The following is a 17162-nucleotide window of genomic DNA, read 5'->3' on the forward strand; positions in this document are numbered from 1 at the left end:
TTGTAATTGTAGTGCGGTTAAATTGCAAACCATTCTTTTTAAAGTTGTTCTCAATATTCTGTTCGGCCAACTCTGCATTTTTTTTAGAGTCTGATTAACAAATGAATTACTGCTTACAAATTCAGTATATAGATGTTCAAAGACAGATCTAATAGGCTTTACTTGCCGTCTAATTTGCATTGGATATGCCACAGGCAGTTTGAAGTTCATACAGGGGCCACATCAGAATTTCTGAGTAACAAATAGCTCAAAAGTTCAATTTAAAACAATTTGCCCATATTAACTGTGTTTTATTTATTACCCTGCAGTTTGTATAGTCGTTGTTCATTGGGGCAGATTATTTTTTGGCATTCAACAATGATATCTTGTACTGGATTTTGGCAAAATCACATTATTATGCAACATTCCTGCCTCAAGGCAAGGCCATCTACAATGGGATTGTAATGGGAGAGAAACTGGGCCGAGCAGTGAGTAACAGAGTGTGTTTGAGGTAGCCGTGAGGATGAGGTATCTCTGTCGGCTGTCTCCCCTGTTATGAATTCACGCACATGGAAACGCACACTTTGTCAGGCAGCCACTCTTTGCCTGCACCACCTCTCTTTGTCTCTATTTTGCTCTTTTTCTCATCTGCACCCTCACTGTTTTCATTACCACAACAATTCCTCCGTCATTCTGTCATCCTCTTTTTATGCAACCCCCCCACCAACCCCCTCACCCTCGCTATGCAGCTCTCCGGGACTGCCTTTACGCTCAGCTAGATCTTCCTTTCTTTCCTGTGCCGTTGCCTCCAGCCTCGTGCTCACCCCACCCCCGTGTCTATAGGGACAATTGGGAGGAAACAAAAGAGAGCGGACAACACGGCCTCTTGAGTTTACAGTGAGCAAGTAAGGAGAAGGGTGTTAACATATTGACTCTGCTTTTATGGCGAACTACTCAAACCTAATTTAGGTAGCAGTTAAGTGGTCGGAGCTGAATTTACCAAAGAGTGAATGTGTGCACACTCTGGTCAGTAAAAGATAAATGGTGTTTTTAAACTTAATGGAAGGTTGGAGTACTTGGGGATGATGGTTCCGGGATGGGGTTTGCGGTGTGGTTATGTGTGTCTTTGTGCGTCCTGCTACTGAATGGATGCTACATAATTTAGAAGCTATTATTTTTGCACCCTACTACTGAGAAGAAAGAACAGTAGAGGAAATGACAGACAGTGTTGTCTCAGCTACAACTGCTTTAAAAGCAATACATTTATGAGTTCCGTTTTAAGTCCTATATATTTTTTGACTTTGTTGTCAACAAAAACATAATCGCTTGTGCTCCTCTCATTCTGTCACTTTCTCTGCTTCTTCTGGATTGCCTGCCTGTATAGGAATCACAAGACAGAGGCATGGCAATTTAACCAAGCCTGTCACATGCTGCTTAATTCAAATAGGCTGATAATTCGCCCGTTCACTCGTCTTCCTTCCCTGCTTCAAGGGCAACAACTAACATGCATGTTACCATGACGATAAGAGGGGCCCGGTGGCCTAGTGTTTGTTCGTTCAGCGGGAGTTTCCCCCTTTTCTTTCCTCTGTTGAAAAATCCAAAGCTGTCTCCCACCCATCCCCCTCTGTTCATATTTTCCACCTGCGCCCCCACATCTCCATCTCATTTACTGTGTTCACCTCAATTACACCCAGTTTATGCCAGCTCTCATCATTCAAAAACTCCACCCTGCTTTAAGATGTCGCTCTCGCCCCAGCTCTCTTTGTCTCACCTTGGTGAGCGCTCCCATCCATCTGTCTGAGCCCAGCAATTAACACATATACAGCCCCATCTGCGAAACTGCAAAGTGCTAAATTTTCATTTAAAGAACTTCTTTATATGTAGCATTTTCTTCTTTTGCCTTTTATTTCTGGTCAAAGTGTGAAAGCATTGTGGCATAGCCTAAAATAGGAAGCCTCACCTTACTCTCTTGGTTCCCTTTAATGCCATGTGGACTGATTTGATGTGAAGGACTCACTCATTTGCAGTGAAAATGCAAAGTATTTAACATTTATGCTAGCTCCCGGGTGTCTTGTCTCAGTGCTGCTCTGAGTTTGTGATGGTGTGGGAGCCAGAGTCACTGGCTCCCACACCATCACAAACTTGATGTATTATAGGAAAAAAAGTTTTTTTTTTTCCATAAATATAAATAATTTTTGCTAGTGAGAACTTTTTTTTTTCAAGGAGGCTAGCAGATGTTAGCTAGCAAACAGCTGGCAGCCATGTCTGCTAGCTAGAATTTTTCTGACAGGTAAGCAGGTAACACTCAGTAACATTTACTGCTAGAAAGTAAATGCACTTTTTACAGTACTAATCATGAGAGGGGTTGTGAGCCAGCTTGCTGTAAGCCATGCAACCATTTTCCTCTTCTTTCATCTGGTTCCCTTAGGGTTCACTACAGTAGATCATTTACTTCAGTCTGAACCTATCTCTTGCCTCCTCCTCATTTACACCAAACCCTCCTTCACTACACTCATGAATCCATTTTGTGGTCTCTTTCCATCCTGGCTGGCAGATCTATATTTAAATTTTTTTTTGTCCTGTATATCCACTATTCCCAAACTGCTCACCCTGAGCTGTCCCTCTGGTATACTAATTTATAACCCTGTCCCTCTGGATCACTCCCACTGAAAATATTAACATATCTAATTCTGCCACCTCCAGCTCGACCTCCTGTCTTCAAATAACATATAATCGCAGGTCTCTCTACCATCTTGTAAACCTTCCTTTTCACTCCTGCTGCTATGCTTGTTACAATCACCCCTGACACTCATCCTGATCCACTGCCTGCACCCTTTTCTTACCTGTCTTGTGCACTGTCCATTGCTTCAAATGATTTACCCAGGTTATTTAAATTTGTCCACCTTCACTGCCTCTGCTCTTTGCATCTTCACTGTTACCCATATTTCCCTCTTAATGTCATGTATTCTACAAGCCATGCAACTACAGACAGTGTAAAAATCGACATAGCTATAATGATGTCACCCATGGGTTTCTGAAGTCCCATTTTGAAGCCTGATGAGTGTTTCTGCTGTCACAATCTTGGTTTCAAAAAACAGATGTGACAAGGAAGGGCTGGTCTGACTTTGATATTAGCTAAAAACTTCAGTTCAATTCAATTTTATTTATATAGCGCCAAAACACAACAGCAGTCACCTCAAGGCACTTTATATTGTAAGATAGACCCTACAATAATACATACAGAGAAAAAAACCCAACAATCATACGACCCCCTATGAGCAAGCACTTTGGTGACAGTGGGAAAGAAAAACTCCCTTTTAACGGGAAGAAACCTCCGGCAGAACCAGGCTCAGGGAGGGACAGCCATCTGCTGCGACCGGTTGGGGTGAGAGAAGGAAGACGGGATAAAAGACATGCTGTGGAAGACAGCCAGAGATTACAAGTATGATTCAGTGCAGAGAGGTCTATTAACACATGTTGAGTGAAAAAGGTGACTGAAAAGGAAATCCAGCCCCAACTATATGCTTTAGGAAAAAAACAAAACAACTTGTAATTGGCTGTGTGCAGTAAAACCATTTTGAAATGTGATTAACCATTTTTTGGTCAACATTGCCCAAATTTAGAGACTGAGCCCATAAACTTAGTAGGGATGTTTTTACAGAAGTTCAGATAGAAAGCCATTTTCCCATAGACGTCTGTAGTCTATGGGAAAAATCTGGAACCACAGCTATTGCCATCTGGTGGCAGGTTTAAGTCACTTCAGTGTTGGCATAATTTAGAAGCTATAGTCATGCTTAGGCTTTCTACACACACACAATAGGTATCTGCAGTACTATCTTTACCATGTTCAAGTCATCTTTTAGTCAAGACTGGTGCTTCTAATTCTCAACAACTGTATAAATGGTGGAATAATGACGGCATTTTTCCCTTGCAGCCGGTGATTTCTAGATGGTTGCCAACTGGTTTCTAGGCTTGTGTAACTCAGGCCTTATTCACGTGATGTGACAGCAAAACCTGAACAGAAGTTAATGGAAAACGAGCTGTTTGCTGTCTTCTTCGGTGACCTCCGTAAACATGATTATCATGACTTCCTGTGCTGAGTTCCTTTGAGGTCTAACATGAAGTTTGTTTTGTGAATTATGGTCACTGTTAGAGCTGGGAAGGAGGATTCTCCAGGATATGGGCACTGGCTAAGGATTTGGGAGTTACAAGTCATTAGCCAATGAGCATCCAGTATCCTCGGCCTCACATCAGATTTCAAAATGCCAAGATGTTGAGTGTGAAAATGCTCTGCTCAAGGCTTCGTTAATGGGACACAGTTTGGAGTTTTTTGTTTTTTTTATAGAGATGAATAATGAAAGAAAAATGTAAAGCACCTCAACAGGACCAGTAGAAACAAATAGTGGTTTTTTTTAGTGGGAAGGGAGTAAAAGTTATAAAAGATTTGTTGTGCAAAAAGAGCAAACATGTAAATGCTTTTATCCAAAGATACCTTGCAGTCATGAGGACTTTCAAATAAAGTGTTGCTAGTTTTCTGATTTCAGAGAATTTTTAGATTTGCGGTTCAACTGGCTGTTTATAGCAGTAAACGATATATTCCTGCAAACTCTCCGGTCGCTGAATTTTAATCCCACCACTTCACTTGCAGGACACATGACATCACAGGCGAGAGAACAGATGGTTCAGCACTGAAAAGATTTCAGGAAAACTAAAAAGGAAGAGTAAAGGGGGCGGAAAGGAGGGGAACGAGCTCGAATAAACCCATCTGCTCGCAGATGGATGCAGATTTCATTTGGGCCTGTTATGACAGTCTTGTTGCTATTTTTGTCACCGCTCTCCATCTTTCGCAGAAGGTGGGATGGGGGCTAAAAGGAGGGGGTTGAGAGGGAGAGGAGTGTACCCAGAGATGTACGAGGAGGTGTCTTGTCTGCTTTCCAGTTGGATTCTGGATCCCAGAATGCAGCTGGCCTTGTTACCATGGCTGATGCAGGCATATTTATTATTATTTATGTGTGTTATTACCACACAAATCACAATAAGGGCTGACAGCAAAGCTGGAAACTGGTTATTTGTATGGGAAGTTAGCACAATTTAGAAGGCAGTTAAACCCAGCGAGCTGTACTGATATAAGGGTTGCTCTGTATACAGAATATTTCTTCGTTATTTAAATTTTACTGATACTTAAAAAGCAATAGTTTAATTACAGTGGGCACTTAAAGCAGTTCAAGTTACTTTTTCCACTACTTCACAACTTAAGTGTTAACGTCTTCCTCACTAGTAATTATCCAGTAATATAATTCATTCAACATTTTGCATTTGATGCTTGAGAAACATTTTAAATCACAAGAACTTTTAGAGGAAAAAAATGTGGTAAAACATGTGAAAATGTAATTATACTCAATGTCACTTGTGTGCAGTTTAATATACAGACTGTAAATTGCTTTGCATTTTAGTACTTTGTAGTAAAATGGTATAGACCTCTGGTTTTTCTTACTGCCGTGTGGATGTTACAGCACGGTGCTGATAAAATAATAAGTTTCCTTGCAATGACACAAGGCGTTTGATTTATTTCCTCCTGTTCTCACCCTCTGCAGTCACTCATATTCTTGGGCTGTGTGGCGGCGGCGGGGCTTGGCCTCAACCTTCTGTGTCTGGCCATCTACCTGAGCTGCTTGTGCTGCTGCCGTAAAGAGGAGGAGGAGGAAAGCAAGAAACCTAATTCCTGCTGCGTCACCTGGTCGGCAGTCGCCGCCGGCCTCATCACATGGTGAGAGAATCACGACCCAGACAGCGTGTTATGAATAACCGTGATAACAGTTCGCACACGCTCTCCGCTGCTGTCTGCAGTTCTGTGTTTTCCCATTTTCTTTATTTGTTGTTCTGTATTCCTCATACAGAGCTGTAAGTGCTGTGATGTTTTCACTGCAGATTCTCTATTCCCACACTAACTTATTAGTCTGTAGCACGTAGACTCTCTGTGTATTTGTCCACTCTGTTTGTCTTTTTGTCTTCCCATTTGTATTCTCCGTGTGTTCGGAGCCTCTCCTTCTGGTCTTTGTAAACACTGTAGGTTCATGCGTCTCTACCATTTGTTCATTTCTAGTGATTTCTAGTTTTGAAAATGTTCCACAGAAAGAGTAAGGATTTGAATTTGTGTTGTTGAAAATGGCTCTTTAGGAAACTCTGGTCACTATATTTTGAGGCACAATAAAAATTCATCCAACGCTGAGTTCACTCTGGTATTAACAAAATATCCCACTGGCATTTGTGGCTCTCAAGCACTATACCAGTGTGTTGATGGAAGCTATCCCGATGTGGGCGTATTGTCAATGTTCTGCTGACAATGTGGAAGTGCAATTGTGCATTACTGGCTAGGGCAGCCAGCTGGGAGACAGAGCTTTTCTATTATGCGATAGGGCGATCGTGGCTCAAGAGTTGGCAGTTCGCCTTGTAATCAGAAGGTTGCCGGTTCGAGCCCCGGCTTGGACAGTCTCGGTCGTTGTGTCCTTGGGCAAGACACTTCACCTGTTGCCTACTGGTGGTGGTCAGAGGGCCCGGTGGCGCCAGTGTCCGGCAGCCTCGCCTCTGTCAGTGCGCCCCAGGGTGGCTGTGGCTACAATGTAGCTTGCCATCACCAGTGTGTGAATGTGTGTGTGAATGGGTGGATGACTGGATATGTAAAGCGCTTTGGGGTCCTTAGGGACTAGTAAAGCGCTATATAAATACAGGCCATTTACCATTTACCATATGCAAATTATAATTAAAAACCAAAGAAAACCCAACCAAAAACCAAAATGTAGGTGGATCGGTTACTGTACAATAAGCAGTACAATGAGCTGCACATCTTTCATTTATATTTTGGTAGGAAAATAGGGGATAGGTGCATTGATTCACTGAAACGTATGCAAACATGGAAATAAAGCCTATAATAGTTTGTATGTCTGCCTTCGGGGCGATCGTGGCTCAAGAGTTGGGGGTTCGCCTTGTAATCGGAAGGTTGCCGGTTCGAGCCCCGGCTTGGACAGTCTCGGTCGTTGTGTCCTTGGGCAAGACACTTGACCCGTTGCCTACTGGTGGTGGTCAGAGGCCCGGTGGCGCCAGTGTCCGGCAGCCTCGCCTCTGTCAGTGCGCCCCAGGGTGGCTGTGGCTACAATGTAGCTTGCCATCACCAGTGTGTGAATGTGTGTGAATGGGTGGATGACTGGATGTGTAAAGCGCTTTGGGGTTCTTAGGGATTAGTAAAGCGCTATACAAATACAGGCCATTTACCATTTATTCTTCAGCACAGCCTGAACTCTGTTAGGGAAGCTTTCTTTAAGCAGTCTTCAGGAATAGTTCTCCAGGCTTCAGGCCTTTCAAAGCTCTTCTTTGAATGCAGCCTGTTTTTTGTTATATTCTCTCCCAAGATGATGCTTCAGTAATGTTGACATCCACGTTCTGCTGAGGCCAATCTATGACTGATAGTATTCAACTCTTTTGAATTTTCTGTCCAAGTAGTGTGTTTGGGATCATTGTCATGTGGAAAAAATGACGCTGAGACTTTCCAGATCGTATTGCATGGTGGATCAAAATCTGACTGTACTTTTCTGTTTTCTTAATTGAATCCATTTTGACAAAATCCTCAACACCACCGTCTCAAATGCAACTCCAAACTATGAGAGAGCTTCCGCCATCCTTTACAGATTGCTGCACACAGTCAGTGTTGTACATCTGTCCTGGCCATACTGGTGATTTTGGATTCATCTTTCCCTAAGACTTTTTGCAACTGATTTTCAGTGCAATTCTTTTGGCATACCACAGCCCTTTCTCCCCGTTTCCCGTAAGGATGGCTTCTTGGCAGCCATTCTTCCACTGAGACCATTACTGATCGTCTAGCAAACAAGTAGTTGGATCAACTGTAGGCCTACATGCATCTGTCACTTCCTCTGTCAGGTCTTTGGTGGATATTTTCCCGTTTCCTGAGGTCAGAAAGGTCATCTTAGAGTTTCAGATACAGATCCTCTGCTGTGGATATTTTTTTTTAGAGCTGCTAATTCTTATTTGTGTTCTTCACTTGCCCAATTTCCATACTGAGAAATGCCAAGTTTTAGGCTTTAAAAACAAACAAAAAACAGGTAAGCAGTGGAATTAAAATGAACACAAAAGGAGCCAATGCCCAAAGAAAAACTCAGAGAAAGCCCAGAGAACTACAGCTCGAGACCAGTGTAAAGCATTATGAGAAATTCTGGCACCGTGGAAGCAAAATATAAAGAAATGAGGGAGGATCAAGACACAATACTTCATGATATACACTGCACATACAGGCCAAAAGAATGTAGAAATATAGAGGGACAAAAGATAACTATAGTATTTTACATTTTTATTTTAGTTGTATTGTTAAATTATTTATTGGAAAAAATGAAGCACATGAAGGTCATTCTACCTATCAAAATCCCTTCTGTGTCTCACTGGGAATATGGCAGGAATATCATACTGTAGAGGTCTTGAAAATTACGCCAGTCAGTGCCGTTTTAATGACTTCCTAGTTTTCCTGGCTTGAATGACTGAATAGCGTGTCCTCTCGCTTGTACAGGCCTAAGTATCAAACTGTACTGCTGCAGATGTAACCTACTTGTTTTGCTTGTTTAAAAACTTTTTGTTTATGTCACTGGAAGAATAATGCAACCCAGTGCAATAAATTAGTATTTTTCATTAGCACAAATTTTACGTCACCCTCACATTGTGTGAGTGCCAACCCTAAGTATGGCATTTTATGCAAAAATCACGTATTAAATAAACCACTTAAAATGTGAAAATTCTACTATTTTAAAGGATAAATGTTTTCTTTTTTGTCATCGTTAAGATGATATCAGACGCAGTATTTCCCCTCAGATTTTATAATGGAGCAGCGTTGCAGTTAATGTGATTTGTTTTGGCTGGAGGCTGCTGTATCTCATCAAGTCTGTGGTGAACTGAAAACTTCCCTGATGTGAAGTGACATTAGCTGTGATATATACAATAGATTAATGGCATTAGTGTTATAGCCTTTAGCTGGTATAGGAAGCCTAAAGCAGCTAATTATTTTTGGCAAGATCCAACTTTTTATTCAGTAAAGTTTCGGCTTTTGCGACAGACTCGAACACGTGAACTTAGGTAACACAGTCAGCATTTACATCACCACACAGAACCCATCAAATCCCTCAATGAGCTCCGCTGTCCTCGCAAAGTGGATAATTGAATTACTCGACTATCCACAAAGGAGGGGACAGTCAACCATGTGACAACCATGCTTAGTAACTACCTGATTCAGATGTTACCAACCCATCAGCTTTTATCAGTCTCACACACAGATCCCCAATGAGTGGAGTCCTCTACTTTCAGTGTGGCCCAGTAGTTTGTCATTAACCATTATAATCATTCTAATAAACAGAGATCAACACAAATTATGGTGGCTTCAACCAGCAGTACTGAATAAGGTGACAACTCACTCAGCTGGTTGGTTATCTACTGCCAGTGTCATGTGATTAATTAGTGCTGCATGACTATGTCCAAAACGATTATTATGATCATTTTGATTAATGTTGCAACTGTGATTATTTGTCCCAATCATTTGTTGATTTTAGTGACAAAATCTTTTGTTAATGCACTTTTACTCACATTCATATTATGTTACATTCCTGTGTTACAGTAAATTGAAATTGGTTCTCTTTATTCACCTAATTTCAGTGGACCTCTTAGAAGAAAAATAAAAAGTGGCCCAAAATGTAAAACAAAATTCAATAAACAGTCCACTTATTTTGCTCTTACATTCCAGTTAATTAGAACATCTTTGCAGACATTTAAGTGTTTATTTAGCTTACCTAAATGCATCTCCCATAAGACAAATATAAAGTATTTCACTGCTCGTAATACCTGCATGTGCTCAGCAGCTCTGTAGCAAAGAATGTGCATCTTTGGTCGAGCAGAATGGAACTATGTTGGTGATTTCACTGTGTTTCTATGAGCTGGATGGAGAAGCTGCAGAAGCTGGCTGGGGAGACAGAGGTCTGAGCATCTTTGCTTAGGATGCTACACCCACAACCCGGCCCCGGATAAGTGGAAAAAGATGGAGAGATGGAAGGATGGATGGAAACAAAAACAAACAAACTGCAGTTTGTGGTTATGTTTTCAGATGGCTGAATAAGCTAAGTTGTGTTGTGTTGAGCAGAAACAACTCCACAGCACTCTTTGACTAAGATCTTTTCTTGGCTAACACTTCCCTTAAATTGGAATTATTTCCAGGGAAAGGATGACGATTCATTTCTGGGAATCCTAGTGTCTGCTGCTGTGCCAGACACTTAGATTTTATCATATCATATCTTTAAATGTAATGTCACTGTGTTACAATGTCACCCAGAATAGTCAAGGAAACTTAAAGCTGCATGGTGCAGAAACAGCTGGCATGTGCAGGGACTGCTTGATTTACCTTGTGTTTTATCGGTGAAGAATTCATTTTCACTATCGCCTGATCATATTAATTTAACTGTGGGAAGCCAGAATCATGGTTAAGCTTATGATATGACTTACTGGGCAGCCCTATGATTAATGATTAACAGTCAGTGAGTGGTATTGTAAAATCTGAAAAGGAGCACAAGTGGGGAAAAAAATAAGTCTTAAACCCACAGTGGATTTAGTGAAATAGATTAGCAATTGTTTTAACAACTGTGCAAAGATTAAATATGTAGTGAACCTTTATACAAAATATAAGAAAGTTATTGGTAGTGATGAACATTTTTCACCTTCAGTTCATATGGTAACTTAACTTTAACTAATATAAACCCCTCATGTGCTGAGTGTGAGAGAAAGTTTAACAGGTAGAACAGCAAATAAAGGGGACACAGCCGGTAAGCAGTGAAGTATGAAGAGCAATGGATTCAGAAAATTGATTTTTTTCCCTCCTATTTACAAAAAAATATCTGGTGCTTACAAACCCAGAAGCACCAAGGTCATGAGACACGGTTTGAAACTTTGTCTGGTATCTAGGACGTCAGTTTTAAAGGGCTCTCAAGAACATCTGACAACATGAGCCAATCTGTCGTCACGATGCCAAAAAAACATAGCGGCATGTTCTGTATGTCATTAGATGGAATAGCCTAGAGTTCCTATAGTCCTGGTCCTCTGCTAGTTAGTGCTCTCCACTGTATTTTCACTTTTTTGCATCATACATTTTTAATGTAGGGAGTACTGCTCATTTGAGACGCTCTATATTTTAAGAAACTTTACTGAGCACTGTTTCACTTGATGGGAACAGAAGTCGTTTTCTACCGATGACATAAAGAGACCGCTGAAAAAAATGGGCGACATCGGCTAATTGTTGTAGAATTAGTGTTTTCCTTTGTGTCTTTTCATTTTTTTAGTCCAGATTAATAGGTTGATCTGACATATGCAAAGTTTATCATTGTGTTTTTTAGTGAGCTGTGCTTATCTTTGAATTCAATAGCTCTCCAAATTGCTAAAACAGCGAGAAAGCTTATTAGTAATATGTTTAAACTAGATGTAGCACTGTTGTGCTTCATTTTTATTAAATCCAATTTGGTAGAATTGAAGTTGAGGATTTTAAAACAGAATTAATAGCATTAGAGTGTAATGACTCATTTATCTGATTTAAGGGTGTTGCTCTCTAATTTATAAATCAGATTATGCGTGATTAGGGAGTAGAACTCTTCTACTCCCAAAGGGACAAGGAGACATACTGCATTTAATGAAGTTTTTGTTTCTCCTCCCTTCTGCTGGCCCATGTCTCCTTTGTTTCCCTGGGCTGGATCGCCATACGTGGATTAACGTTTTAGCTGGATTAAATTGGTGACCATTTGCCTTGATCCTGGATTTCTTAGTTCTTAAAAGCATCTGTAGGATTTGTTGTCACAGCAACATATCCGTAAGGTCAAACCAACTCAGGAGCAGGATTATTAAGTAGATGATGGAGGGAAACCTTACCATGTGTAAGTTATTCCAATGGAAGAAACTAGCTGTGTTTATTGCACTGATAAAAATAATCACCAGCCTGAGCTCAATGTACACTGAGTCCATAATTTTAGAGCCCCATCACTTCAATCTGGATGGAAAAAAGTAATGCACACCATATTAAAAGAAAAAGTGACATAAAGGAAATGGAGATCAGTGAGCGATGATATGACACAAACTATAAGATTGCTTTACCAAGTGGCAGTCAGCGCTGCTGCATCCTGCCAGTCCTTAGAGGAAGAGCCCCTCTCCTGTATCATCTGAATTTGATTGATGATAGCCAGCTCTTGAGCAGAGGTCAAGCTGGGCTCAGCTGGTCCTCTCACATTTTTTTATGCTTCCTACCTATTAACTTTAAAAGAGACAGCGAAAATTGAGTGTTTCGGTTTGAAAAGATATCATAGTGTTTTACTTTTTCTTTTTCTTTTTTTTTGCTGTTGGGCTCTTTGAAGCCGAGTCTTGATTAGAATCCTGATAAATAATAAATAAAGATCTTACTCATTGATCGTATTTGTAGGTTAGGATATGTAATATGATGCTATTTAGTAATATGACTTTATTAAGCCCGTGCATTCTGTTCAACTTCTCATTAACACAATATATAATCAACCAATCACATAGCTGCAAATCAGGCATTTAGGCATATAGACATGTTTGGGCTGTTAAGGTTCACATCGAGCATCAGAGTGGGCATGGTTGCTGACGGCAGACAGGCTGGTCTGACAATTCAAGAAACTACTCATCTACAAAGATTGCACCACACAGCCATCCCCATGGTTTATAGAGATTGCCTTAAAAAGAAAAAATATCTAGTAGCAGTTCTCTGAGGTCAAAGCAGAATGACCAGACTAGCTGAGGTAAAAAGAAGGCAACAGTGCCTCAAATAACCACTTGTTAGAACCAAGGCATGGAGAAGAGGATCCCTGATAACATGCCATGTCACAAAGCTCGGATCATCTCAAACTGATTGCTTGAACATGTCAATGAGTTCAATGTCCCCAAATGGCCTCCACAGTCACCAGATCTCAAGTCATTAGAGCATCATTAGGTTATGGTGTAACAAGATATTTACCTCACGAATGTGCAGCCAACAAATCTGCAGCAGTGATGATGTCGTATCAGTATGGCTCAAAATCTCTGAGGAATTTTCAGCACTTTGATGAACCTGTGCCACAAAGAATTAAGGCTGCTCTAAAGACAAAAGGGAGTCAAATCCAGTACTAGCAATATGTATCAATATATATCATGTGTAGTTTAGAGACTCTGTTAATTCCCTACAGCCCTTAAAAAAGTTTTGCTCCCCTGGAGGTAACTTTGAACCCTGGTCAGTGACTTTGAAAGCATGCAGTTATGAGTGAATCTTGCTGTTCTAATCAAATATTCTTGAGCCTTCAAAGGACAAATGAACCAGGATCAGTAAGTCTTGGTTCATGTGACCTGGTATCGTTTAAGATCTCCTTCTTCTTTTTTTTCTGTGTGTTTTTTGTTTGTTTCTTTGTTAAGTTGTTTACTTTGTGTGTCCAGTGTTCGTTCACCCTTCCTGTGTGTGTTATTGGCTTGTTGGGTGTCAGCCCAAACCTCATCGGTTTCCCTTGTGTCCTGTTTCCCAATTAGTTCCTGTGTATTTATAGTCTTGTCTCACCCTCTAGTTGTCAGTTTGTCTGAATTCTCAGCCCGAGTTTCTCACCCGTCATCTGCTTCTGCTTCACTCTTCTCTGTATTTGCTCAGTTTCAATTGTGAACTTTGGTTTAAACCTTGTTTCATTTACATTCTTGTTTTTGTTCTAGTGAACTGGGTTCTCTTTTGAACAGAAATCACTTTGGCGAATATAAGAGTGCTTTATTTGATTGCATTTTGTGATAAAGTTTGACCTTTTATTTTACACATGTTTAGAGTATAGTGAAGTCTAAGTCTATGCTTCCGAATCTCTGATTATATTTATACCCTTTAAACAAAATCATGTCCATCTCTCTGGTCTACACTTCTGTGCTGCTGTAAATTATACCACAAGCCTTAAGTTAAACTCTCCATCAGCGTTAGCTACTTTAAAGTTTTATAAAGTGTGTTGCATTGTTGTTCAGACCAGTTCATCATCATTTGCAGTCCATAACAAAAAAGCTCCCTCTAATGGGGAGGACTGCACTTAAAAGGTTTATGTTGCCTGACTTGGTAAGCTAAGACAGGATGAAATATGAGATCAGTGAAGTTGGAGGAAACATCCTGTGGGAAACAGACTCTCTTTCATCTGATTCCTGACTTTGATTTTGTCCATCTACTGGATGAAATAGAACATGGATGTGTTTGCCTAGTGGATTTCACACCGGATTTGTACTGAAGTTGAAAACTGGCTTCATATTAATCCCATCCGTCCTTTTCACCCTTTCCCTACACCCTAATTCTATTTTTTGCCCTGATTTTGCCTCCCTTCCCTCTATAATCCTGATCGGTCTCCCCCTTTTCTCTTGACTTTCTCCACTCTAATTATGTTTGACAGCGGCTAGGTCTGATACGCTGTGATGTCCGTTATAATTAACACTGGTGAAGCCAGAGCAGATGTCACTCAGCTGTAGCTGCAGCCCTGCCCATGGTGTAGCACATTAACTCTGTAATTATGGTGTATCATAACTGATCAGGCTGCTCATGCTGAGGACATCTGGACTGATTTTTTTTTACTATAACTATGATAGTTTGCAGTTTAGAGTAGTACTTGAGGTATATTACCGTGATAGTTTGGCACATAATGAGCATTTGGGTTTTTAAAAAGAATTTCAATTAATTTGATATTGCTTTAGTCTTCCCAGAAGAACAGTTTGATTAAAGAAGGGTGTGATTTACAAAAACCAAACAGTTCATTCCCACACAGTCACTACAAGGTGAATTACAGAGGGGTTATTTGAATGCCAACAAAGCACATTATGCCAAAGGGGGTGAGTTCATTAACTGCAACAATTTACTCTATCGGTGTATGCAAAAAGTAAACTGTTCAATTCTGTCTGATCACTGTGTGCTGTGCACTGGCAGGGTTAGGAGAACCATACGCCAGCACACTTAAACAAATGCACCTGAGCAATCAGTTGGATTTAAGCACGGCATTCATGGACTGTGACCACTGTCCGTGCAAGAGCGTGGATCTCCAGTTCCTCAGTGATACCTCGTGAGAACACGCATTATGTAAATAACAAATATAGGGCATGTGAGAGGAAAGTAAATCAGCCATTCCAGAAAATACCCTATTTAAGCCACACAATGTGTAAAATCTTGAGCTCCGCAAAAGTGCTGTTGAAGAGTGCGTATTGCATAAAAGAGAGAATAACTGGCAAAGGTTGACAGTCATGCCCAAGCACAGCAACACTGAAGATACTCGTTCATTTCCAGATCTGGGGTGTTGGACGGCTGCTCATTTAAGTTGCTGTATGGAAACGTGGGGTACAACACTGACAGGTCGCCAGTCTATCACACGGCTAACACAAACAGACTTAACATGCCTGTCTTTGGATTGTGGTAGAGAGCCAGAGTACATGGAGAGCATTCACATGGGCACAATGAGAACATGCAAACTCCACACAGCAATCCAGTGGATTCCAGGGACAGTGGTTACCATCGAAATGATCAGTCCGACTTTGAAAACTGAATAAAGGGGATTTTTTATTATTTTTTTGCTTCTACTGCCTATAAAAAAAGTAGTAGATCATTAAAAATTATTCTCTTTTCCTGTCAATTTTAAATATACTTTTTTTAAAATTTCTTTTTGTGGAACATCTCTCTTGACAGTCACAAAGTAGAAATTATAACAGAGGGCACAAGTGAGAGAGGATGTCTGTGTATCCACTGAATCCATTAGAGGAAAGCTTTTGGAACGAGCAGCCGTAACACAAAATCTATCAGCAATATAAATGTACCAGCCAAGTAATTGGCAGCATATACGTTTGTTTTTACTGCTTCTCAGAACTTAAATGAGCTATGCTGGACTTTTTGTAGCTCTAAAATAGAAGAAAAGTTCAGAAAGTAACTATTTGTGTTTTGTAGTTTATATCAAAGGGGATTTTCCCGATGTGCCCCTGCTGAGAGTTCAGTAGGGCAGCGTAAAATATAAGCTCACCCGTCTATACTTATCATCCCAAGAGATTCATTGCTGCCATTCTGGGGCAAAATTTCAAATATTCAGACCTGTCAGGGTCTATTTAGCATAGCTTTTTTTTTGCTTCAGGCTGAATTTTTTTTTAGGTTATTTTTTATTTTATTTTATTATTAATTTCCATCACTGTCTGTTATGTACTTATTCATTTATCAATGTGACAGTTTGGACTCTTGCTCAGTACATGCCTACTCAAATCTATGGTGTTCTTTCTCTTTGAATTAGACGATGGATATTTCAAGTAGCAGCACTAAGCGAACTGGCAGGACCGAGGGAGTACAAAGGAGATAGAGAAGGCAAAGAAGACACTTTCTATTTGTCCTCTCAGTTCTTTTAATCTGAATTCTGCCTAAAATAGTTGCCTTTTTTTAGAAGTAAGTCTGTGTTTCTCCAAGCTGTGACTGCTTTAATACATTCCCTGCATCTGTGCTGTTAAAGGGGCCAATAGCACACAAAGAACAAATAAGATGCTCTCTGCTTTTGTGACTTCATTCGTCACCTGTATTTGTCTTTTTTTTTTTTTAGTGCTGACTGTCAGTATCGCTTCCTGTCTTCCTCTAAAATGATGATTTTATTCTTGTCTGTAATGCCTGTCCCCACTTTCTTAACTGCTCTCCCTGAGGGTAAGTCTGTAACCTGCCAAGTGGGATGTTTATCTGCAGGGGGTCATTTAATGAGGCCATCTCTGCTGTACTAATTAGGAAAATTGCCCCTGTTGTTTAGCTCCACCTGTACTTTGCTTCGACCACAACGATCATAACAGTTCTGCAGGATTTTAGCCATTCTAAGTGAATGTTAGAGGAAGCGCTGATGGCTGCAGACTTATAGTCTCTGTTTTCAGCTTAAAATTTATCCGGAACATCAGGGATAAGTCTGTAGGAACCACAGCCTTAATCTAAAGCTCAGTCAGGTTGAGTCCTGCTTAGTTTTCTTTTAGTCCTGACTGCCACGCGAAGTAGTGCTGACCTACAAATAGTGTCTTCAGTGTGTTGCATTACTATTGTGTGCAATAAAAAAATCATACACAAAAGACCTTCTAAACATTTAACCTTGTTCAGTAAATGA

At 40.5% G+C, this 17162-nt stretch overlaps 1 protein-coding gene across 2 annotated transcripts in view; it reads left to right on the plus strand.

Annotated features, from left to right (window-relative positions):
• The window catches only part of ttyh2 (tweety family member 2), a 68521-nt gene that overhangs the window by 10207 nt on the left and 41152 nt on the right, over nt 1-17162 (plus strand). For both annotated transcript variants that reach the window (XM_085169492.1, XM_085169493.1), the window contains exon 2: nt 5574-5746. In XM_085169492.1, the coding sequence (XP_085025618.1) occupies nt 5574-5746 (173 nt within the window). The remainder of the gene's footprint in view (nt 1-5573; nt 5747-17162) is intronic.

This window comes from Neolamprologus multifasciatus, chromosome 8, assembly GCF_963576455.1.
Source record: "Neolamprologus multifasciatus chromosome 8, fNeoMul1.2, whole genome shotgun sequence".
NCBI classification, from domain to species: domain Eukaryota; kingdom Metazoa; phylum Chordata; class Actinopteri; order Cichliformes; family Cichlidae; genus Neolamprologus; species Neolamprologus multifasciatus.